Source organism: Vanacampus margaritifer, chromosome 9 (genome assembly GCF_051991255.1).
Source record: "Vanacampus margaritifer isolate UIUO_Vmar chromosome 9, RoL_Vmar_1.0, whole genome shotgun sequence".
NCBI classification, from domain to species: Eukaryota; Metazoa; Chordata; class Actinopteri; order Syngnathiformes; family Syngnathidae; genus Vanacampus; species Vanacampus margaritifer.
The window spans coordinates 11368611-11395319 of NC_135440.1; the positions used below are offsets into that span (position 1 = coordinate 11368611).

At 38.3% G+C, this 26709-nt stretch overlaps 1 protein-coding gene across 2 annotated transcripts in view; it reads left to right on the plus strand.

Annotated features, from left to right (window-relative positions):
* The window catches only part of ascc3 (activating signal cointegrator 1 complex subunit 3), a 54430-nt gene that overhangs the window by 7826 nt on the left and 19895 nt on the right, over positions 1-26709 (plus strand). For both annotated transcript variants that reach the window (XM_077574617.1, XM_077574618.1), the window contains exons 6-24: positions 314-515; positions 949-1084; positions 1503-1628; positions 2907-3110; positions 5531-5671; positions 8025-8189; positions 9090-9266; positions 10868-10939; positions 11707-11841; positions 19400-19591; positions 20672-20896; positions 22064-22183; positions 22258-22422; positions 22541-22627; positions 23176-23352; positions 23457-23682; positions 24503-24657; positions 25494-25592; positions 26104-26272. In XM_077574617.1, the coding sequence (XP_077430743.1) occupies positions 314-515; positions 949-1084; positions 1503-1628; positions 2907-3110; positions 5531-5671; positions 8025-8189; positions 9090-9266; positions 10868-10939; positions 11707-11841; positions 19400-19591; positions 20672-20896; positions 22064-22183; positions 22258-22422; positions 22541-22627; positions 23176-23352; positions 23457-23682; positions 24503-24657; positions 25494-25592; positions 26104-26272 (2973 nt within the window). The remainder of the gene's footprint in view (positions 1-313; positions 516-948; positions 1085-1502; positions 1629-2906; positions 3111-5530; positions 5672-8024; positions 8190-9089; positions 9267-10867; positions 10940-11706; positions 11842-19399; positions 19592-20671; positions 20897-22063; positions 22184-22257; positions 22423-22540; positions 22628-23175; positions 23353-23456; positions 23683-24502; positions 24658-25493; positions 25593-26103; positions 26273-26709) is intronic.

A 26709-nucleotide genomic window follows, 5' to 3' on the forward strand; every position in this document is an offset into this window, starting at 1 on the left:
CCATTAAAAATAAATATTTAGTTATGTGAAGGTTGCAAACTCTGAACAAGGAATGTATTTTCTTTTTTTCCCCATTTTTTCTTCTTCTATAAAAAAAACAAAAACAATTGGAGGGTAATTTGCCTGTATGTATGAAAGTGAGTGTAAATTGTTAAGTGTTAACATGCCTCTCACCCCAACTTCAGCTTGGTCAGGCTCCAACTCAAGAAAGATGCTAGATGACAGGGTTTATGTTTGATAGTTGACAGTGCATTCAGTGGATTCACCCGCTGTGTTTTAGATCAACCCTGTAACCTCATTTCCCCCGTTCCAGATTCCATCCGAAAAGCCAGTGACGAAGTTACTCGGCCCACCTACGGCTGTCAGGTGACCATTCAGTCCGAACAGGAAAAACATTTGATGAAGATATTTCGCAGGGAGGAGAAGAGAGAGAGGAAGAGGGGAAAAGGAACTGATGATGTGGAATGCTCAGACGCTCTCATGAACTTTGACCCAAAAGAGATGAGAGCCCAGCGGTATATCAGATCTCTCGTCTTCTTTCTTTACTGTTTTGTCTTTATTTGTCCTTTTCTCAACATGTGCTTTTGCTAAATCTGACAAGCTCGAGTATTTTTAGACAACTGACATGGTGATGTGGTGTAGTAAAAAACAAACAAAAAAAAACTGGGAAAATACTTTATCCCTCTCCTTTTAAGAAAATAATTATTTTGATACTTGACTAATAAAGGATGACAAAATGATAGTGTTCCAATTTTCTCAGCCCAGCCAAAGAAATTGTGGTATGATGAAACACATTAGTACATTTTCATATAAATGATTAATTGTACAAAGGGGAATGCAGACGTTGTAGGTTTTTGCCTTTGCTCCTCACCAGTTCATTAAGAAGCAGCTTAACTATATTTTACATTTGTATGTGATGGTAAAATGCATTTTTGTTCTTTCAAACAGGGAGCAGGCTCTGTTGACTGCACGCCATGAACCTGTACTTGGCAGAGAAAGAGTGTATGAGCGGATTAAATACCCAAATGTCTATGACTGCTATGCAGAGGCCACCAAGACACCTGCCTTTGTTGGAGGATCTAGGGTGAGCCTTTTTTCGGCAACTCTTGAGACACATATGCATTTACAAGAATTTTACATATACAGATATATACACACATTGTATATACAGTACATCATAGAGTGCTTGTACAACTGTTAAAGCGATACAAGACTTATAACTCATTTTCCAGTATTGGATTAGGCATTGTGTACAAAGAGTAAAAGTGCAAATATCTCTGACGTCAGTGTATTCCTTCCTTATCATCTTAACATACTACTGTATAACGGATATTGTTGCTAATATACGTAGAGTGACCAGCCACACTTTATGACCACTTGTGCAGTATGATGATATACAATACATTAGCTGTATCAATTTTTCTGGCCTTAAAAAGTTGAAAAGTCTGGGATGTATTAATTTAACATTGTTTATGATTATGATGTATTTTTTTTGCATTTAGATGCTACTTCCTGAGGGAATCCGCAGAGAAAATACCAAAATGTATGAAGAGGTGGAGATTCCACCTAATGAACCAATGCCTATTGGCTTTGAAGAGAAACCTATATACATCTCTGAACTAGATGAGGTAAGATCACATATATACTGTACTCTTTGTATGTAGCGCTGTTAGTTTTGGCTGCCATTTTAGTCGAATTTTTAGTCTGTTGGACAAAAATGCTAATTTACCTTAGTCACATTTTTATCATCTCTAGTTTTAGTTAACGAAAACTCAAAATTTTTCTAGTCTAAATGTGGTCACATAGTTCTTATAATTGCTAATGATAATTTATATATTGTAAATTTCATAATTTTGACAAAATTGTGCCACAATAAGAAAATAGAATGGGCCTTAACTAGCAAAAAAGTAAAACATAAATATAGTAACTTCTTTACCACATGACTTGCACCCACCCTTAAGCTTTTTTATCTTTCTCTCGAGCAAATGGCTAAAAAATACTGTAAAGTGTTTGTTCTGTTGGGCTCGTAGGCTTGTTTTGGGTGTGGTAAATCGCAACAGGTGTAAAATGCTACATTTCCCCCCATGTTTACACCCTCACTCAAAGGTTAGTGAATGTGGACAAGTTAGAGAAAGAAAGATCCCTGCATATTCACACCATAATAATGGTTAACACACATGAATTGACCTGAGCATAACAAAGCTAACTTTAGCCTGAAGCTACCTAGCACACCATTTGTGCCAGCTGTTTTGCGAAAAACTTTAAGCTTACTCTGAATTTGATCACAAGCTAATTGTCAAGGAACAGTGTCTGTATAAGATATGTTAATTGGACTTGTTGCTCTTTTTGGAGATAATTTAGAGGCTATTCTGACATCCTGGAAATAAATTCAAGCAGAAGCTATTCAAAAGTTCAATGGATGCGAGAATTGTGACGCTGCTGCTATTAAATAAGATAAAATGTGACTTGATCTGTTGAAATGTTTTGACTGAATTAGCCTTTTTCTAACAGTTGGTGACATGAAATTTATACTGAGTGCCTTTTGCAGAGTATTTGTAATAATCAGAGAAAAACATCATTTGCATAATAATTTGGTACGCAGTATATTTTAAGTTGTGCTGCCCTTATATGCGGAAGTTGAAAGAAGTACGCTTATATATTGACAAAGTCAGGAATAGAAATAAAAAGAAAGTAGAAATACATCTGTTTTCAAATGTTGGTCGTAAAAGAAGTTGTCAGAGAGCAAAATACTTTTGTTAGGTACATATTTCTTAATCTACTTAAGTACAGTAACCAAGTGTTTCAACTGAACTTTTTCCTATTATAATTTTCCTATTTCGTCCACTGTTTGTATGTGTGCTTGTGCTGGTGTGTGTGTGTGTGTGCGTACGTGTCATTTGACCCAGATTGGACAACTGGTATTCAAAGGAATGAAGCGTCTTAACAGGATCCAATCTTTGGTGTTTGAGACTGCCTACAACACCAACGAAAACCTTCTAATCTGCGCCCCAACTGGTGCTGGCAAGACCAACATCGCCATGTTGACTGTCCTTCACGAGATTCGGCAACACATACAACCTGGTGGTGTCATCAAAAAGGATGAATTCAAGGTGCAGTATGAACACGAGTGTATGAATGCAAATTTCATCTGGAATTTTATTTTAACTCCCCCTTACATACACTTACGATTAATGGAGACACTGACGTCTCCATGTAACCGTGTGAGATGAGGCGGCGTGGCTCAGTGGTAGAGTGGTTGTCTTGCAACTCAGAGGTTATGGGTTCGATCCCATGCCATGGTGACCATGTCGAAGTATCCTTGAGCAAGATACTGAACCCACAGGTGCTCCTGATGCTCTGTCATCAGTAGGTGAATGAGTATATGAGTGTAAAGTGCTTTGAGGGCCTTGTAAGGTGCAAAAGCGCTATATAAATGAAGTACCATTTACCATCTTTGCACACACTCAGTCTTTATGTATATAATGATAATAATTTAGCATTTAGCATGCAAAGTGATAAAACAACTGATCACTGGATTGACTTTTTTTGTTTCTTCTGTTGGAGGAAAAGTAGCCCCTCCCCTTCTTCGCTTGAAGCAACCCTGGTGTAGATAACCCAGAGTGATATTTCGTGTTCGGTCTGAACTTGGCATCACTGAGGCGCCAAAATTTTTTTGTTGGTGAATTTAATCTATCCATTATATTGTTTGAAAGTGCTATATAAATAAAGATGACGTGAAGTGACTTCATGGGGTATATGCCACGGAGGAGGCGGGACTTCCGATTTCCGGGTTTCACACATCAGCTTTGTTTCGTTTCCTGTTTGAGAGGTGTGGGCCGCGTCCCAGTTTTTGCGCTTTCGCTTTTGTGCTCCTCGGTTGCGCGTTCCCGCCGACGGGTGGGAGTGTGTAGTGCCATCAGCGGGAGTATTCGAATGGGGGACGCAGGGGTGGGGGTGCTAGTGTTGGAACGCAGCCAGCAATGGTCGGAAACGGCGCTGATGTGCGAAAGTCGGAAGTCCGTGGCATCTACCCCATTGAGTGAACTAAAAAAACAGGCAGAAAAGAGGGACATGACTTTCGGGTCGGGTGAAATGGGCATTTTGGGTACAATAATTTCTGGACTATAAGGCGCACCTGACTAAAAGCCGCGCTAACTAAATTTGGGGAATACTCGAGTTTGTTATACATATAATTCGCACCCGACTATAAGCCGAAGGTGTTTTAATGTTACCGCACCGGATTCCCGCTACTTTCTTTTCCATAATGAGGGCACAAATTGTCTCTTTCTCGTTCTGTCTCTCCTACTGTATTTGGGCTCACTTGGTTTGTTTTGCTCTGCCTGATGCTTTTGCGCTTCCTTTGTAGTACGCCCCCTTGTGATCTTTTGGATAAGCCGCACCTTTGCATTAGCCGCCGGGTCGAATGCAAGTGAAAAAAGTAGCGGCTTATAGTCCAGAAATTACTGTAAATTGAAATGAGTGAATTTGATTAATCATATCCAAGCATTTACGACAGGTTTGCTTGAACTTTGGAACATCGCTAATTTAAACTGCACATGGTAGCTTGACAAATGAAAACAAACTCTTCCAAATTCCTCCTCCACTTAAAATAACTATGATGGGCTAAAGGGTTTTAAAAGCTTTATTTTTCATGTTTTTTTTGTCCTTCAGGGAATGTGCTTTGTTGAATAATACTTACAGTAGCTATGGTGCAATAAATAAATCAAATCAACTGAATCTATGCTGCAAAAAGGTCCAATATGGACAGTTGCTTTTATCTAAACACTACCTCAATAGTTTTGTCGGGAAATGGCTGGTTAGAAGTTATTTTGGGTTGTTATATTGTGCACAGCGCTTGTATGGTGACGGTGAAACAGCATGCTCAATCTAGACAGAGGACCCATGCTAAGATCTGTCCAGCACCAAAAAAGTCTTCTGCACAGTGTGTGTGTGCGTCAGAATTGGATCACGGAAAAAAAGAAAAAGAGGGCTGATTTACAAGCTAGCTCTTTATTTATCAAGAAATGTAGCATCGGGATGCCCTTTCCAAAAACACAAATGCATAAGATGTTGAAATATAGCTATATAAACATCATTTTTGTTTTTGTTCTAATATTCAACTGATGGCAGCCCACTCAAAAGGTACCAGTGTGCACCTTTTAAGTCCATGGTGTCAAACAGAGCATAAACTAAATAATTCAGACACATAGAGACTTTGTTCTCGATAAGCGTACTCACACATACAGTAGGTTCTACTGTCCTCCTGTGACAAAAAAAAGCACTTCACATACTGTATGTCACTGTTGAGCTCTGTTTGTCAGTAAATTTAGAATTGTGACATTTGCCAATTTTAGTTTTTTACGAAGGTTTATCACCAGCATTTTACCAGGACCTTTTTCTTGTCCATTAGCCTTTAACACTCTTGACCACTTTCTGTATCTTCCATCATCCCCAAACCAATTTACCCTGCTGTGGTGTCTACCCTTCTCATTTTTTCTCTCATTTTGTGTACTTAATTTTGTGTCTGCAGATTGTGTATGTTGCTCCAATGAAGGCTTTGGCAGCTGAGATGACCAAATACTTCAGTAATCGATTGGAGCCACTGGGCATCACTGTCAAAGAACTCACAGGTGACATGCAGCTAACCAAAGGGGAGATTCTACGAACACAGGTACCTGCTACCCACATACACACAAATACTGTATGTTCCCGAGGACGGCCAAGTGGCTTGACTATGTGTGGTCCTGTTTATGTCACAGCATTATTTCATTGCAAATTTTTATTCATTTATATTTTTTTATTGTCTTTTGCTGCTAAACACATTTTCTGTATAGTTTCAATCTAGTGTATCAATCTTGGGGGCTAATATGCTTGCACAGGACAGGTTAATGTATGAATACCAAATTATTTGACATATCCAAAAGGAAAATGACCTCTAATTGGGTGGCTTCTCAGTTCTGGCTACCATTAGAATGTTTTTTCCCTTTTTCCTGGAGTACTTCACCTGTAGCGTGAAAGTCCCAGCACGTCAAGACAATAAACAGTACACATTACATCGTTGAAGTTATTCAGGAGAATTTCAATTGAATTCCGTCTGGATGTAAAATCTACACATGCCCCTGTCCAAATGCCAATTGTTTTTTTGTTTTTTTTAATACTCCCACCATCAACACCATTAAATGTGGCCTCAACCTGTACAATTAACTTGAAAGAAATTGAAATATTTTTAATTGGTGAAGTAAAAGTAAACAACTGAGATAACGTTCAAAATTGACCAATCATATTCAAGGATTCTTTGTTGCTGCATCTTCCGGCTCATCTAAATGATTGTTTCTTGATCCTATCAATCAATCTGCCTTAACAACATTGTGCGTGCATGTTAATAGCTGCGCCTGCGCAGTTCGAGTGTTTGTAGCATGTAGCTGCTGAGCTTCGGATTCAGCCATTCATCGTTGAAGCTACACGAGCTCACCGCGTACTTTGAAAATAGCTTTAAGAAAATCCTTCAATACACCTTTAAATACACACCTGCCGATTTTTAAAGTGGCTCTGATTAATCTTGAATAAACTTCATATGTACTAATAGTTGTCCTGACACTTTTGTAATCACAATATGAGGTAACTCAAAATGATAGCCTGCCATTTTTTTTCTTTATCAGGCCATTGTATCGATCACAACTGGACTGCTGTGATTATCTTAAAAGACGTTGCCGTCACAGTTGATTCAATACCTTGAGAAAGAAATGACCAGGATGAATGGGAATATTCATAAGCCTGACTACCATTTGTACATCTTATGATGGAGTATCTTTATTTGTAACACCATTTGTTTGGTTTGATAACATTTCAGTTTTGAAAATTTGAGCTCTTTAATCAATGCGGTGTATAATTTATCACCTTTACAGTACATGCTCCAAAAGTCCACTTAAGCATTTCACTAAGTGTAATCATCAAGAAAGTCTGGGATGACAACAACTTTAGGTCCATGATCAAAATCCACCTCGGTGATTCCCGGCGAGTTTTGTGCAGGTATCAATTGAATTGAAACGTCCTTGGAAATTTTGCCTGCACATGCCGTGGTCTGAAAATAGGTCTCCATGCAAAAAGTCTGTTAAGTTGTCCAATGCATTTTCAGAAAAAGCTATTAAAGGTTCCTTTTGCTCTGCTATCGCTTCCTTTGGAATAACCTAAAAAATGACTCGAATAGCATCATTAACAATTTCATCAGTCGTACTCAGGGTTGTAATCATTGTCAGCATAAGGCATTGTCTACAGTGAACTTCCATAGCAACAGAGAGTCGTCCTTGTTGAAAAGTATCAGTCAGCACAAGAGAGAGAGAAAGAGAAAAAAAAAGAAGCTTCGTATTGCCACAACCATGACATTACCAAGAACTGGACGTCCCTTCAAAATAGATGAAAATAACAGAACAAATTGGTTAGCGACGCTGCTGAGAGGCTGACAGCAAGATTGAACAATCTCCTGTCTTCTATCTGGGATACGGGGTAAGATGGTAAAATGGAAGGCTCATCTTACACAGAAAAACATCCAAGCCTGGCTGCATTTTGCAATGTCACACTAGAAATCTCACAATCGCTGTAGGAAAATGTGTTATGGTCCAGTGAAACCAAGGTTGAATATCTTTTTTTGGCTGGGGGGTGGGAGTGGTATCTGACCACAGGAAAATTTTTTTTTGTAAATTGCTGTACTAGCATAAAGTGTAATTGCACATCCACCACAGTAGGTGACAGTGGCGCTCTCATTGTCAGAGTGTGCAAGGAGTATTAGCTCCTCTGCAGAGCAGTATAAGCACTGCCATAATTCCAAAAAGGAAGGTTTGCCACACGAACACCCACAGTGAAGCGTGGTGGTGGCAACATTGTTCTTTGGGGATGGTTTTCTCTGGAAGTGGGTCCTTGGTCAAGGTCCAGTCTTTAGTGGTAACTGTTGTAAAAGATTGATCATGGTCAACAAATATATAATTTGTAAATGCATTTTTGTTATGGAAGACCAAATGTGTTTCCAGATGTTAGTGACCACTCCCGAAAAATGGGATGTTGTGACAAGAAAGAGTGTTGGAGACATTGGTCTCTCCCAGATTGTACGTCTCCTAATCTTGGATGAAGTTCACCTTCTTCATGAAGATCGAGGACCAGTACTCGAGAGCCTTGTGGCCAGGACCATCAGACAGGTAGACTACATTATTGTCATCATTAAGCTGTTTTCTCTGAAATGGTTCAGAATCCTGCTTTATTTTTAATCTCAAGAAAAAATTGCAAATTACCCCATTATGCGACTATTAAACATTGTCTTATCGTATCTTAACATTTCTTATCTTGTCTTGGGACAAAAAATAGATTCTGGTTATTGCAAGACAGAGTATGTAGAAAAAAATTGCTGTGAAAATTGTGTAGTATTAGTATTTATATTTACTGCCTCTTAAATAATAAAATAATTACATTAAATCAGCAAAGATGCAGACAGATTAAAATTTGTTTTTGGAAATCTGTGCAAAATACAATGAGTACATGCTTGTTCGCAACTGACATGGGCAAAAGAGACAGATTGCTGCATACACTGTTTGTTTGAGCACCTGCATTTATTTCACTTCACCTACAATAAGATGAACTCTTTAGCCTCACTTTTGCCCTGCGCCCAATGCTGCGGTCAGACTGGTGCAATTTCACATACAATCAATTCCTGCCAAAGTAATCGGCAGTAGTACATAGATAAGTATTAAGAAATTCAACCGCTTTCCCCAAAATCCGGAGAAAATTTGCTTTTTGTGAAAACAAACATATTAAGCAGAACAATGACTTTGCTAATATTTTTGCTTTCATAACACCTCTGACATGAACAGTGGTTTTGTTTTATAAGGCAGCTAAAACAACATTTAGGAATGCTTTTGAATGCAAACTAGTAATATACTGATATTTGATCATTTACACGCACTGTGAGTGATGCCAACTCACCAAGCTTGCACTTAAGATGGTAGTGGCTGTCCACGTGACATCCTTGTCATATTTCATGATCGATTCCCATCTTTAGGGAACTTACTGTTTTTTTTTTATTATGTGTTTTTGCCTACCAGGTGGAGTCCACCCAGAGTATGATTAGGATTCTGGGATTATCAGCCACTCTTCCCAACTATCTAGATGTGGCCACCTTCTTGCATGTCAACCCGTATATTGGCCTCTTCTTCTTTGACAGTCGTTTCAGACCAGTGCCACTCGGACAGACCTTTGTTGGCATTAAAGCTACTAACAAGGTAAAAGAACACTGATGGCAAATATTTGGTAGTGCCAATGTTTACTTTGAATTATTCTGTCAAGTTAGCATTGATCTTAAACATGGTACAGACGCTCCCCAACTTACGAACGAGTTACGTTCCGAGCGATCGTTCGTAAGGTGAATTTGTTCGTAAGTTGCTTCAGTGCTATATTTTGTATTATAATTTATGTTTAAAGAGAATACGTACAGTACTGTACTACGTATGTTAGAGAGAGAGAGCGAGAGACACACACAGTATGTACATGTACGTAATAAGATAAATAAAATGAAGTTTAACTTACTTTTGGAAGATGTACTCGATGCTTAAGGATTTGATGAAGGAGGAGGAGGAGGAAGAGAAGGATTTTATATCATGAGAGGTTCTTCGTCATCGCTGGAATGGGCTTCAAAAGTTACTTCCTTCGCCGTAACTTCAATGTAGGAAGAAGTTGAGGGTCGCGGAGAAGAAGATGAGGGTTGATGAGTATCTTCCTTGGAGGATTTACTAGAAACTGGCCGAAAGAAGCGATCTAACTACGATTGCACAGTTTTCTTCTTTTTTCATCATAAATGATGCGGTAGCACTGTATGGCATCATTCAATTGATTTGCAACCTTTGTGCAACGTTCAATATTTGGGTCTTGCTGCTCGAAGAGTGCGATGGCTTTATCTATGACAGGCGTTTCTTCTTCTTCCTCCTCCTCGACACGTTGCTGAGCCTCCAATGCTGGGTGAGCTCTCACAGCGCCAAGCGTCTGTATTAGCGGCGGAAAGAAGCACTACAGTACTCGGAAAAAGGTGCGCAATACAAAATCTAACTTACAGCATCTCTTTCCGAACATTTTTTGACATGCGCGCATGCGCGCAGACATGTTCGTATGTACCGTTGTTCGTAACTCGAATGTTCGTAAGTAGGGGAGCGTCTGTATACTGTATCTATATTTACAGAGGAAAACATGATACCTCACAACAGTACTACCACTCCCGTCACGTCAGCAACCCATTTATATTTTCTAAGGGACAATACTAACTTAACTAGTAGTCACTGTACAGTTTGTATGATGTCATAGATTTACTGTGCTTTGAAAATGACTACAGCTGTTCACACAAGTATGTCACACTGCAGTGTGTATTGGAATGCATGTTTCCATCAGTGAACCACAGCACTGGTAGGCAGCGTCTGATCATGATGCTACCATCATTCTTGACTCATGGCAATACATAATAATTGTGGTAGTCCTTACCAGGATGCTACCAATATTTAGTTATTTACCATGAAGCGCAATAATGACTGTGTTGAAAAATTTTCAGAGGATAGTATATCTGTATTGCTGTACAAGTTGTAAAGTGACTAAAGTACCTCCTTTCCAAGTTTAATTTCTATCGTATTATCCCTTGAGAAGTTATATAAGATGTTTTGTGAGCTACAGTGTATCACAAAAATGAATCCAAGATTCATGATTGACATACGGCTTTTTGCTGCATGAGGACGCGTGGTGTCTTTTGACTCCACAAACTGTACGAAAAGCTGATATTGATAAGAACAGAACATGACTTTGTGAATTAGAATAATAATTGTGATTTTTCAATTTTTCTTAGATCCAGCAAATTCATGACACGGAGGAGGTTTGCTATAACAAAGTTGTTGAACAAGTTAAAGCTGGCCATCAGGTAATTTCTCCACCCTATTCAGATAATCACAAGTACTGCAACAATTATCTGCATCATCTGCACACATATCATTGTATTGTAATTACTTTGTTTTATTCTTTGCGTGATGACTCTCCCCGTTGTTTGCACAGCTGTCATTGGTTGGTGCTACAGCACAAATGGTACCCTTACTTTATGTAAAGACTATATCAGGGGTCACCAAGTCTAGTCTTGTGATCATAGATCATTGCATCTTCAAGCTCCGCAGAAGCCTGATACAAGGCAACATCTTTCTTCAACATTAGAAAAATTCCCACATGCCAATATTTTATATTTATCAGCAATAAAATTTCCACAAAAAAATTCATTCCTAATGAGACATTCATCAAACAAGTTTCACAATGTTCCAGCTCATATTTCAAAATATTCAGCTCACGTTATACAGTAATACCATAATAATTTTCGTAATTTCGACCCATGATAGAATTGTTCGGGGAAAAAATTGGCTGGGGCCAATCAAAGTTGCCTACCCCTGTTCTGCCGTATTTATTTTAATCACACTCCCCAAGAAAACAAGATAAATATAACTTCACTTTGGTGCTGGGAAGAATGAATTGCATTTCCATTCATTTTGCTAAGAAGGGAAACATTACCTCTGCAAACGCTTTGGGCTACAAACTGGGTCACTTTGAACCAAGTTTCTACTCTATATCAAATTAGATATGACGTAACAATATAGATAGACAGACGGACAGACATTTGTGTTAAATTTGCCATTTAATGCTTAGGTAATGGTGTTCGTCCATGCTCGTAACGCTACAGTGAGGACAGCCATGGGGCTAATCGAGATGGCTAAGAACCATGGAGAATCGTGTGTCTTTCAACCAGACCAGGGTCCAGACTACGGCCAGTGTGAAAAACAGGTACAATGCAAATCAACATTTGCAATATATTTGCCCATTTGTATCTACATATAGCATAAATGTGCGTGTGCGTGCGCTTGCCTAAGATGGTATGTGTGCACACAATGAAGATAAAGAGTGATTGCAGTCAAGTAATTAGTAGTGTATCTACTGTGAGACTACACAGAGGTGGAGCTCTACTCTCACACAGAGGATGGTCAGTCGAGCTGAAATTCCCATATTTAAATCACTTGCAGCAAAAGTCAATGTGATAAATTTAGATGATTTTCCTTCATTCCCTGGGGCTGAGCCATGATTGATGTGTCTCTAATCTCCTCTCTATTTAAAAGGGATATGTATACAAATCAGATCACTTTCCCTGCTTTCCAAAGCTGGAAATAGAGACAGGAGATTACGTCGGCCGACTAAAAATGGTGCCTTGTCGCCTGATTATTCTTTGAAGCAGATTTTCAAAGGCAATTGTCGCAACTGTTCCTGAAATATGTGCTCGTAGAATTCGTAGAATAGTTTGTTTTATATGCACTTAGTTTACATTACCTCAACCCAATCTCAGCGCAATGAGTATTATCTACTCCATTTTTTTTTTCTGTGAGTGTTTGTCGGTTGGGCATGTGCTTGTGAAGCAAGGGGCATCAAGGCGATTCCACTTTAAGCCCACACAGAGATAATGCGCTTAGTTGCACTCTGGAAATGGCCCTGCATTAATATTTATAGGTGTGCTAATCTCCAATATGCATATGCAGATAATTAAAGCACCTCAAAGGTCAGTCATATTGTGTGTTTATTTATCCAGCTTTAAAAGATGGAAGTCAATACGACTTTTCTGTGTCATTTAATTGGTTTATCATGGGAGTTTGAAAAGCTGCCAATCAAGCTTGTATCTATTACTGCTGCTACAGAAATCAATTATCACAGAATATTTTTTTGGGGAGTGAACTGGTGATTACTGTGTATCGTTTGCTAAATGAGTGAAAACCTTCTGGTAATACTATCCAATAGCATGCCGCACGATACACGTCGCCACACTTAATTCACTCATTTGCTCCCAAAAATGTATAAATACGTTCTATTTTAAATATGACGATGCTCCCAAAGACATATTTACACGTTTTAAAAAAAATAATAATAATTATACAGAAGGCTTTGATGCAGCCTCTGAACTGAAGAGGGACGCTTGAAGAATGGTAGTTATTATTAAAACAGCCATACAGGTGGCAGCAGACTATAAGAGATCAACCAGGGCCATTTTGCAACAAGCTGTTTTCCTCACTGTTTTAAACAGATTTGTGAATAATGATGAAACCTACCTATATTCTAATGCTAATTGCTGCAAAATTGAAACAGATAGAAATATACTTTTCTTTCCTGATGAAAGAAGAGACTAATGTTTCTTTTGGTAGGTCCATGTTTTTATTGCAAAAGAACACAATATTCTGTAGGCCTTGCAAAATCAGTCGCATTTAAACAGTCTACAAGCAAGATGTTGTGGTATCAAGCGCAAAAACGGCGCAGCGGAGACCTGAGATAGAACATCAAGCAAAAACTATATATATATATGGAAATAATTCCACTTTCAAACCTTCTACAATGAATCTCCTAAATTCCCAAACACTTTCTGGGTGTGCTTAAAAGGAAAGGTGATGAAACACAATGGGAAAGATGCTTCTGTCCCAGCATTTTTGGAACGTGTTGCAGGCATTACATTTGGAAATTATTGAATATTTGCACACACAAAAAACAATTTAGCTTATCAGTTTGAACATCAAATACATTGTCTTTGTAGTGTATTCAATTGAATATTGGTTGAACAAGACTTGCAAATAAAACATTTTGGGTTACATTTTACACAATGGCCCAACTTCATTGGAATTGGCGCTTGTACAATTTCTTGCTCGTTATATGCTTGAAAACAAGACTTCCATTGTAATTAAAATTTACCCTGTTTTTACAGTAATGCACTGTTGGGGAATGTTTCCATAAAACAAATCAGTGTTTACATTTTTGCAATAACAAATTGAATGAACATAACATGAAGTGTGATGCAGAGCAATTTAATGCTTCCCTGCTTTTATGTTCACATTTAATTTACCTCTTCATTGCATTTTTTCTGTATGCTGTAGTCTTTTTGTTAGTTTGAGATTATACAGTGTTTCTATCCAGGCTTGCTGTCTGCATGAGCCTGCTTGACTTTTCTTCTCAGCCTTATCCTCCATTCTTTGCCTACATTACTTTTTAATATCCAGTCCCTAGAGATGAAACCCCACCAAAATACTGTGGAGTTTAAGAGACACCTTGTGGTCCCATGGGCTTATTACAGTACTCTTGTTTTGTAACACAGTTGCAATTTTGCAGTCTAAAGAAGGAAAAAGATTTAAGATAGTAGGCTTCCATGGACATAAGTTGTGAATGTTTTCCAAGCAGTATCCACGTTACTTAAGTAGTTTCAAGTAAATAGTGATCATGACCATTTTGACACCCACCCACCCTTGACATTTTTTGCCTTAAACGTCTCCTCAAAATGCTTGCCACTTCTGCTCAACTCCGCTACATCCTTAGTTGATCAGATTCAATTCTCCCCCATAGATGAAAATATTAAGACATACAATATCATCAGCATTTGGTTCAGTTTTGTTTTGTTTTGTTTTTTTAACTTGTGAGGGAGGTCTATGTTTTCAAAATCTGTGTGTATTCTTCAGAGGCTCAGCTTTAGCTTTGTTGCCCATGTAGACAGACTGCATCTGATTATGTAGCCACCAGGGAGTTCACATCACCGCCACACAGACCTCATTAATATGTTTGCTTTCATTTGCTGCTATTTTTAAGAAACTAGCCCACTACCTGTCCACGCGTTGTCAGATCCATGACAGCCTGTCACCATGCTCAAAACAGCTCTGTGCTACATTGATCAACAGCGATAAGCCACAACCCAAAGAAAAAAAGAGATTCAGTTGAATGGCATGCCCATGTATATGAAAATAAATATGGTTTTAAATAAAGTCAGTTAGAATCCCATCCATCCATCCATCCATTTTCTACCGCTTACCTGTGGTCAGGTCATGGGGGCAGAAGCTTTAGCAGGGAAACCCAGATTTCCCTCTCCCCAGCCACTTTGTCTAGCTGGTTTGATGTCCAAGCCTTCTATAAATTAAGGTTACTTGACTTTGCTTGACTGCCCAGCCAACTCGCCTGACTTAAACCCCATTGATAATCTATGGCATATAATCGAGAGGGAAATGAGGACCATCTATTCAGCGAGTGCTAATTGGTATTTGCGTGCATTTGCACAGACAGTAATGCAATGAAATAGCTCCACCTTTTTCTTTAAACAGAAGTAATGCTTGTTTGTTTGACACATTTTGGTGTGATTCTTTTCGCATTGAAATCTCACCTTAGATGTTTTTAATGTTTCCAATACTAAGGCCAATTTTATTGAAAGTTTGCTTCTTTTCTATGCAATTTAAGTCATCTTAAATCTTCAAACTGCTTTTATTTCTATTTAATGCTATTTCAGTAGTTCTCACAACATTTTCAACATTTAAATAAACCTACAGTGTAAGCTAAGATTCTCTGCACGTTCGCAAGCAGGATCAGCAATGAACAGAGCTGGCAGCTAGTTATCTGTGGACAGAGCAAGCTCAGCAACAACAGCAGCAGCATGTGGTGGAGCCTAATGGGATGTGATCAGGAGCTTAGGTCACTGCCATCTCAGATGTAGCCATGGCACAGCAGACATCAGCGCTGACTCACCTTAGATTAGAGCCTAGAATCAAGTTTGTAACACACTGACACATCAAAGCAAAGCCTCTGCTGCAGCATTTCAATTACCTTCCCTTCCCCACATCTCGCATGGCTTTGTTGTACAAACTTGACTGAAGGCTCCCACCAGGCTGCGTGTGTTTTCACACAAATGCTGTATGTTGGATATTGTTGTTCTCGGTAAAAATTATTATGTAGCATACAAACACATTTAAGTGCAAATTTTACACGGCCCACAGCCTTTTTTGCACCAAAGTCATCTTTAATAGCACCACCAGCACAAATATTTTTGGATGTGCAACCCCTATGCCAAGCTGTTAAGATCTTCACTACCTTCTCCTTTTTTTCTTTTTCTTTTTAGATCAAGTAGAGAGAAAAAAATACAGAATTCTGACGAAAAGAGAAAAGTTAAACCAAGACAATAAAACACTACACCACTCCGTACTTTGTTGCACCACTTCAGACTGTTATAACTGTTTGCAGTCTCTGAGGCATGGATTTAACCAGTGACAAACAATATTCTTCATCAATCTGGCTTCAATTTCCTCTTTGCACAACTTTGCACATTGGAAACCATTTTCCACCACAGACTTTTGATTGTATTGATATCTGGACTATTTGAAAGCCATGACACGGACATTATGGTTTTAACTGTTTTTGCTCTGTTGTAAAATGTGTTAAGTGTTAAATGTATCTTGAAAATGATGTCATCGCTAAACATCATTTCAAGCGATTGAATCAGAAAAATGCCCAAAATGTCATGTGAACGTGTGCATTTATTGAAGATGTAATGGCTGCCTTACCTGACATGCAGCCTCAATCTCATCAATGATTTGCACATTTTCCACGTGCAGTCTTCGTAAATCTCTTTGGAACGGCACCAAACAAAAGTTCCAGCATCATCACCTTGCCCAACGCAGATTTGCGATTCATCCCTGAATATCATTTTCATCCAGTCAACCACAGTCCGTAATTGCTTTTCTTTAGCCTACGGGAGCTTTGTTTTTCTCTGTTTAGGTGTTAAAGAATGGCTTTCATTTGGCTTTTCTGTATGTAAATCCCATTCCCTTTAAGCGGTTTCTTACAGTTCGGTCACAGACGTTCCACCCGTTAGTACCTCATTTGTTTTGTTGCGCATTTCCTATTTTCAAGACATATAAAGTTTTCTATGTTAATGCTTAGAAGTTTTCCTTGGTCTTTTTCAAGACATATAAAGTTTTCTATGTTAATGCTTAGACGTTTTCCTTGGTCTACACAACACTTCCCTTTTTCAACCTCCCCAAGTACTATTTATTTATTTGTTTATTTATTTTTGTGATTACCATACATGGATTTCTGCTGTAGTTTCAACAAAGCTCATTAAATTCCAATGTAACCTGTGAGGCCGCGTGGTTGTGCTTGTGAATGCATGAGAATCATTGTTGGTCATGCCTTCTGTCTCTGATTGGTTGCTTTTCCTCAGTTGTGGTGGTTTCTTAAAATCAAAGTCGAAGTATAAAATGGGTCCAGACAGGGAGGATTTTATTGCAGATAATTTAAACTTTAGCGTTGTATGCAGTATTCCTATATTTGAATGCCTCTGTTGTATTCCAGGGATGTAAATTTCGCTAATGTCTAAATGTTTGTTGTCTTATTTTGGGTTTTAACAAATCAAATATCCTTACCGGCTGTTTCTTAATTAGTCTTGTTGTCCTCTTTTGTGAAACGTCATCAGTCGCTACCCAAGTACTGTTCCAATTAAAAGAATGAATAAACCAAGAACACACTGAATACCCTGATGTTATTCTTGTCAGCTAGGCTGAACCAAGGAAGCATTTACCCGTTTTTATCCAACAACCGTGACAGCTCACCCGTTTTCTGGGTTTGGTCATGTGACATTCACAAGCTGAGCACTTAGGCACTTGCTGCTTAAAGAGCAACTCAACACCAAATCAACTGTTTTTTTGTTTTTTGCTGGTAATCTGTATAAATGGGTGTCTATCAATGCTGTCTACATGTCCTAGCCATTATTTTGACATTTTAGTGCATGTTTGTTTAAAGCTTCAATTTGGGGCAAGAACCGTCTGTGTGGCGCCATCTTCAGGCTAAACACTGGCCTAAACACAATTTGTCTGTCTGTCCTCTCATTGAACAAGCACGGATTGTCGTCCACCGGCTCAATCTTGTACATGCCTCCTTAGCGAGTTGGAGTTGGAATACTGTAGTAGCGTTTGCGAACATCTTTGTCTCGATTTTCAGGTTAGTGACTTATTAGTATACCATTTCTTTAGTTTATTTAGCATAGCTTGTAGTGTAGTATATAGCAATTTGTAGTTTTCACTGCTGCTGTCAATCACAGCCAGACCCCGTCCAAATCTCTCCCCACTCGCAAGACCAACAGTCCAGCTCCGTTTTAGTTTTAGTTTGTTAATTTTAGTATGAATTTTGACTTTGACTTTGACTTGGTGCTGAGGACAAACTGTAATGGTGCCACTCGGACAACAGCTTTAAGTCGATTAATTTAAAGCATACACTCGGATTGATAATGTATATGTATAGATTTTGCAGAGTATGTATTGTGCCCCTCGGGTTATTGAATCAATCACAGCTGGACTGTTCTGGTTGCCCAGAGACTAACGACCCTTGGTATGCAGCCAAGATATCAAAGGAGTGGATTCAGGACACCTCTGTGAATGTCCTTGAGTGGCCCAGCCAGAGTGCAGACTTGAATCCGATTGAGCATCTCTACAGAAATATGTGCAGCGATGCTCCCCATCCAACCTGATGCAGCTTAAGTGGTGCTACAAAATGGAATGGGCAAGTTGTCCAAAGATAATTTCATGCTGTCACTCCAGGGTGTTATGTGTAGAATTTTAAGTGGGAGACTAATTTATTCCATTTTGAAATAAGTCTGTAACAAAATGTCGAAAGAGTGAAGCATGGACACACCGGGGATTCACTGTATAAAAGCCAAAGTTAAGTTATAATTATCAATAAATTTTGGCCTGTCAATAGCGTCTTTCAGCATCAAGCTAATCTAGTAAGAAAATTGCGATTCCTTCCTCAGATGTAGATGCTTCAACAATTTATAGGTTGGACATCTCGCATTGTTGGTTTGAGCCTCACAAATCTAATTGTTTCCGAACTGCAGAAGTCAAACCTAGCCATTTAGTATTTCCAACTTTATTCACTATACAGTAGTTTCAGATTTTTGCCCTGAATTGTATGTGCAGTACTGCATAAATACATGTCTATTGCCACTAGTCTTATGCCGTAATGATCATGTTATTTCTCCATCCACCAATTTGTTATACCACCAATACAATCAGAAAATTCAGAATGTTTCCCTTTGTTATTCATTAATCCTATGAAGGACATTAATTACTAATACATTTCAGTTTTTTTCACAGCAAAATTGCATTCACATCTAGTCCAAACCGTTCTCTTAACACCAACTCACAGGGCAACTGCTGACAGTTATGGCTCATATTTACTGTGCAGCAGCCTGGTGTGCTTTAACCTCTATCTAGATGCCCCTGGAATGAGATAAAGCTTTATAATGAGGACTCCCATCGAGCACAACCAGGTCACGACCCACCTGTCAATCATAGATGCATTTCAATCTGAGTATGTGTGTGTATGTGTGTGTGTGTGTGTGTGTGTGTTAGAGTGACTTAGCAGCAAATTCAGTGTAAATAGCAAATTACATCTTTTTAAAATCCATCTCGTCTGCATTATTTTCAAAATGTTTGCAAAAACATAAGAATCTGTTTGTCTCCTGATTCACAATAAAGTCTTCTTTTTTTTTTAACCAAAATTTTAGATCCAGCGCTCCAGAAACAAGCAAATGAAGGAGATGTTTCCAGAAGGTTTTGGGATCCACCATGCAGGCATGCTGCGGTCTGACCGCAATCTAATGGAGAGTATGTTCTCTAGAGGGTACCTCAAGGTGCTTGTCTGTACTGCCACCTTGGCTTGGGGAGTGAACCTGCCAGCACATGCTGTTATAATTAAGGTTCTTGTTTTTCTTAGTTTACTTTTTGTTTGTTTTTGTTGTTGTTTTTACCTACAGTGGATGTAAAAAGTCTAGACACCCCTGCAAATGCTATGTTTTTAAGATATAAAAACACAAGACCAAGATAAATCATTTAAACTCGTCTTACTTACTCATTCACTGCCATTGACGGTTATAGACGTCAAAATTCTATTTGAACTGGGCTGGCAGTGTAAATGAGTGAAAATAAAAACAACTTTATAACTGGGGATGTGGCTGTTTAGAATAAATCAGTTACTTTCAAAGTTATGTTAAATAGGTGTCAACACACACCTTCCAGTATTTAAAGTGTCTCTGATTAAACCCAAACAAAGTTCAGGTGTTGTTGTTGGCTTTTCCTAACTTGTTTTGTAGTCGCATCTTAAGCCATGGTCTCCAGAGAGGTCATATTGTTGTTCGGTATCAGTCACAAAGTAATTTCCATAGTCATCAACAAAAGAGAAGGGAAGAAATAGTTTTATTTTTTATTTTTTGTCTTACACTTTATAGGTCCTATTAATGGTGAAAACATTTTCATATGACCATCTTGGTCTAATTTTTTAAACAAAAACTCACAAAATCCTGGCATTTGAAAATTGGTGAGTGAATGTTTTAACTATCTATCCATCCATTTTCTATGCTGCTAATCCCAACTAGGGTGACAGTAAAATGGAGCCTATCCCATCTGACCACCGTGAGAGGAGAACTGGTTGTCAGCTAATTACAGGAAACATGTTGACAAACAACCATTCACACTCATATTCAACTAAGGACAATTTGGCATCTTCAAACACCATTTTAAGAAGCATGTTTTAGGAATGTGGGAGGAAACTAAAGTACCTGGGGAAAACTCACTCATGCAGGCGAAGAACATGTAAACTCTACAGAATTTCACTGGGACTAAAACCCCCTAACCTCCGTAATTTGAGGCGGATGTGCTAGCCACTCGGAGACCATGCCACTTTTTATATCCACTGTATAATGCCTATTTTCATCTTCTCACTGTATTGTCTTTGCTCAAATAATTGTAGTTCTATTTGTCTCTGTCTCTTGTGGTTCCAGGGTACACAGATTTATGATGCCAAGCGTGGTGCCCTGGTGGACCTCGGCATCCTGGACGTGATGCAGATCTTTGGTCGTGCAGGACGGCCACAGTTTGACAAGTATGGAGAAGGCACCATCATTACCACCCATGAGAAGCTCAGCCATTACCTGACCCTGCTCACACAGCAGAATCCCATTGAGAGTCAGTTTCTTGACAGCCTGGCTGACAACCTCAATGCTGAGGTCAGTCTTGAAGTGTTGTTTGGAAAATTGTTAGTTGGTTGTTGTTAGTTTTGTTTGGTTATATTTATTCAATACCTTTGAATGTTGAATGTGAATTATTAACATATATTTTTCAAAGAAAAAATATATAAAAAAAGAAATTGAAAACATACATTAAACACCTTTCCATTATTTTTAAATATTTTTTTATCATTCTATCTGAGCTCAGGCAGTTCTGTTCAAAAAAATGTGAAAGGGGGTGAATATTTTTTCTAGTGCTGTCAAAGTTAAAGCGTTAACTCATTGATTAATCACAAAAAAAATCACAATAATCATGTATTGACGCAGATTAACCACACTATTAATTCTGACCACAAGATCCTTTAGCTTGACAGCGGATTGTTACGTTAAAGGTAGCACAGGTTGTGCTTGAGCAATAAACATAACTACATGCATTAAACTAAAACATTTATTAAATGTTTGCATAACACATTGAGAATATTTGTTCATGTCAAACTACCAGGGTCTTTTTTTTTTTCATTTTAAACTATTCAAGTAATTAGCTGATTCGAAAAAGAGGATGAAAGTGTGCAGTAGATCAAAAAATGTTGAAGGTGTCCTCATAACATTAAATCTAGAAAGAATTAACACGTCACAGCTGTTCTTCATATTTGGGGGGCAACATTTTTCGATAAAAAGCCTTTTTAATTAAGTGATTAATCGTGATTAATAAAAATTATAAAATGTGATTAATCTGATTTAAAAAATAATAATCGTTTGGCAGCTCACATTTTTTCCCAACACTGTTTAAAGTTACAGTAAATACAGTGTGTAGAACATAAATAAAATCTGGTTAAAAACTCAGTGGAAATTTTGTCCATAAAAAATGGTACATAATCTCATACTTAATGTAAAACTGTGGCGTACATATTTTAAAATTAAATTTATGCTCATTATAATTTTCATATTAATTTAGTGTAGTGTAGGTAGATGACAGCTCCCCCAAGAAATATTTGTCCCTTGAACTGTTTATGCAAAAGCTACATTATGAGAATGAGTTCAATGGAAGGATGAGGAAAAAGAGGATTTTTTTTTCTCTCTGCAACTTCTCTCAGTCTCCATCAGATGGTGACAGAGGCCAGTAGTTATAGTGATCTCCTTTGTCTTGCTTCTGTCTTGCTGCTGTAGATTGCTCTGGGTACTGTCACCAATGTGGATGAAGCGGTGAAGTGGCTCAGTTACACCTACCTCTATGTGCGCATGAGGGCTAATCCACTTGCATATGGCATCAACTACAAGGCTTTGCAGGTTTGTTTTTAAATAATATATACAATGTGTATCTTATGTAAACATTAGGATTCTGAATAGTTTGAATGTTTTAGATGGATCCATCCTTAGAGCTTTACAGAAAGGAGCTTGCGGTAGAGTCAGGCAGGAAGCTGGACAAAGCCAGGATGATTCGCTTTGAAGAGCGAACCGGCTACTTTGCCTCCACTGACCTGGGGAGGACATCCAGCCACTTCTACATCAGATACAATACTATAGAGGTAGACAAAAACCAGCTGAAAAGCAGCAATAATTAATCTGTCCACAAGTATGATAGGCAAGAATATTCAATACATAACCCACTGATTTGATCTATTTCTTCTCCCTTTGCCCATAAAGACGTTCAATGAACTTTTCAACTCTCAGCGAACAGAAGCTGACATCCTCAGTATCGTCTCTAAGGCTGAGGAATTCGAACAGTTAAAGGTAAGCTTGCCAAGGGTGTGGTTCAGAAAGAAATGTATTTACAAAAGACACACCACCAGCCAAAGGGGAATAATACTGTGGGTGAAACAGCGAAAACAACAAAATAGTTTACTAAACAAATATCAAATGTATTGATTCCTGATAACGTAAGAAACTGTTGTTAAAACAGACAACGTGCACGTGTTTCTCTCTGGGAATGCATTAGTATCCTTATGAACATGCCAATGTTGAAAGCAGTCTGTAATTTTGCATGACACAAAACTGTGTAACAAGAAAGCTAGCATTTACACCTGAGATAGGCGGCAGTCATCCTCGCGACCAACAGCAATCACCCTTGAGCCAATCGTTTCTTGTACCGGTCATACCACAGTGGTTGCTCATGTCCTCATCAAACTAGACCCACAATAAACAATAGTTCTTTCCCCAAAATAATTCTCCCTTTTTTTGGAGGTCATTAACCCCCAACCCAAACAGTAGTGTCCCACTACAAGATTGGATGGTGTGTCTTATGGTTCCCATGTTCTCATATTGGGGAATCATGCTGGCAGGTTCGTGAAGAAGAGATGGAGGAGTTGGAGCAGATGCTGTGTAACTACTGTGAGCTACCCGCATCAGGTGGAGTGGAAAACGGCTACGGAAAAGTTAACATTCTGTTGCAGACATACATAAGTCGTGGAGATGTTGACAGCTTCTCCCTCATCTCAGACCTTTCCTATGTTGCACAGGTAAGAAAAAAAATACTGGTATTCAAAGCGGGCAACAATATTAAAGATGATTTATTTTATTTATGATAAATTTCTGTTTTTCTTTTACTTTTGCCACTTTTCAGAATGCTGCTCGAATTGTTAGGGCATTGTTTGAGATTGCTCTAAGAAAGCGTTGGCCAGCCATGACCTATCGACTGCTCACACTCTGTAAAGTCATTGACAAGCGGCTTTGGGGCTTTGCCCACCCTCTTCGCCAGTTCTCCAACTTGAGCCACATTGTTCTGACTCGATTGGAGGAGAAGAAGCTCACTGTTGATAAACTGAAGGATATGAGGAAGGATGAAATTGGTAAAAAGACATTTTAAATGTAACCGTTTAAATTTTTTGGGTGTGCAACAGTCCAAATTTGCGAGAATGTTTATCTATTCCTGCCCACTTTAATTACTCAAAAATCCATACAGACAGTAAATATTCAGCAATGACGAGCTACATATTCCAAATAATGACACATGTAACATTTATTAACATTTATATCAGACATGATCTGTCTACAGCAGGGTCAGCAATGTGGTGCCCTTGAGGGCACCAGAGGGCCCTTAAGGGCCACATGAGCACCATTCGGGCTACTCACCAGTGAGGGGAAATTGTAACTTTCTAGGAATGTTGTAGAATTGAGTGCAAACATTAGCATAGATTTATAGAAAATTTTCTATGAATTATTCTATAGTAGTAGTAGTATAATAGTAATGCCATACAATAATATTTTTTATTAAAGGTCATTTGAGCAAATTTGTTATTTCAGAAGTGTGTATCAAAGTGGTATCCCTACACATTAAACAGTACCTAGTTTCAAAAAGCGTGGTGGCATCCGATTTAAAGTGTTCTCTGGCGTAATCACAACAGTTGAATCAAATAAGGGTGGACTCTGGGAGAAAATTATTTTTATGCATGCGGATAGTTCTTGCTAATATACAGTTCTTAAAATCAAATTCAAAAAGGTGTTTTGTGATGTATTACTGGAAATCATTTCTTCAGTAATCAATGTCTAAGCATGCAGTGTACCACAAGTCAACTTGGCATAGGCACATGATGAACTTGGTTCCATTTTAGTATATTGTCTGTCTTCTTTATCGTCTTAGTATGTTAATACCCGGTGTATTGTTTCCAGGCCACATGCTGCATCATGTAAACATCGGGTTGACAGTAAAACAGTGTGTCCATCAGATCCCTTCAATCACAATGGAGGCCAGTGTTCAACCAATCACAAGAACTGTCCTGCGTGTCCGTCTCATTGTCACACCTGACTTCCGTTGGAGTGATCAGGTAAATATGGTAGACTGTGGTGAGGAATTTGAACAATGCTTTTTTTTTTTTTTTTTTTTTACAAGTTTTACTCAATTGTATTTGCTACGCATGATTAGCTGCTTGGTGATCCAATATATAACAAAAAATAAACAATTAAACAAAACTAACAATTATCCAATTTCACTTCAATTGCCTGAAAAATATTTGGTAATGAGAAATATAACTTTATTCATCTATCAATGCTAGTGACATGTTATGAAAGTCAGACCAATAGAATGCTCCTCCAATACGATAGAAGAGGATGCAACCTTTTGCCATTCATACAACTGAATAGCAGCTTTGTGTTCAAATGAGCAGGCCCAGATTTCAAAGCTACAGTTTGTGAGTGAAGGGAGGCAATAATTTAGTGGTGTCCCTTGAGATTTATCCTGTGTAAAATGGGTGAGTGGAGTCAGTAAAGGTTGGGGAAACACTGGGTTAGAGGTCTAATTAATTGTTGGAAATTAATTATCTTGTTTGTTTGTATTATGCAGCAGTCCAGGTAATCCGATATGATCCCATACCTTTTCTGTACGTTCAGAGACATCAGTACTTAAGGAATTATACTGTTGTCATGAATGAAAATATGTTAGTTTTGTTACTGATCCTTGAATTCATTTTTAAATGTGGGCTGGACATTTTTATTGGTTTTAGCTGAGAATTTTCCAATTTACCATTAGTTCACTATTTTGGTACCCACAAATCATACATTCTGGTTCATCATTCAAAGGGATGACAACTACTGGTGATGCTTTGCCCCCGTCTGAGCTTTAAGACAAAATCCAACATCTTTCTCCTTTCCTTCCATGGTTTAGGTACATGGGTCTGTGGGTGAGCCATGGTGGTTATGGGTGGAGGACCCAATCAATGATCACATCTACCACTCTGAGTATTTCCTCCTCCAAAAAAAGCAGGTTGGTTTTATGACACCACAAATTCTATTATATTATTTCTTGTCCTCAACAAAAAAAAAAAACAGCAAACAAAAATGATCATAACTTGAAGTTCAGTGATTCAGCATATATTTATTTCGTAGAGATCCGCTGATTCAGCCAAGATTAATTGGAACTAAATATAATGTGATATTGTTAGCCTATGAAAGTCATTTTAACCCACTATTAATTAAAAAAAATACAGTGTGCTTAATAAAAGTTTATTTATTTATTTTAAATATTACTATTCCTTTATGCCTGTCTGTACCCAGGTTATGGTAATTACAAAGATTGAATTGAGGCAACCGAACTCTTATTTGTTGAATTAATTGTGTATATATTTGTTTCTGGAAAACGCTCCTTCTTATCCTCCCTATATAACTACCTTTGAACATTCTGCAAATCCATTGTCTACTGAAAATAGGATTTGAAGTGTGTATCAAGACTGCTTCTTTCTAAGAGAGAGTTTGTGTGTGTTCCTTATTTTTTTCAGGTGGTAACAGGGGAACCCCAGCACATTGTGTTTACAATTCCCATCTTTGAACCCCTACCCTCTCAGTACTACATCAAAGCAGTGTCTGACCGTTGGCTTGGTGCCGAAGCCATCTGCATCATCAATTTCCAGAACCTTATCTTGCCTGAGCGACACCCACCGCACACCGGTACATTATGTCCAGAGTTGGGAGGGTTACTTTTAAAATGTATTCCGTTACAGTTCCAAGTTACCTGCTAAAAATTTTAGTAACGTAATCCAATTACCATAATATTAAAGAAATGTAACGATTACTTTGGATTACGCCAATACCAAGTATGCTCATGAAGTCAAAATAAAAATAAATATCACCATAATTTATGTTTCGATACAGTGCGCCCCTGCTATTTGCAGGTGATAGGGACCCTATCCTTGTATAATTGGCAACCATTTAAACGCATGTACAGTATTGATTGATTGATTGAAGGCCAAATGCTGTTTTCCAACTGTTACTGAAAAGCACCTTATAGATAGATAGATAGATAGATAGATATCCAATGAATAGGGAAAAAAGGGACAAAAAACGCACACATGCACTAATAATGCTATGAGGATGTCCATGCGTGA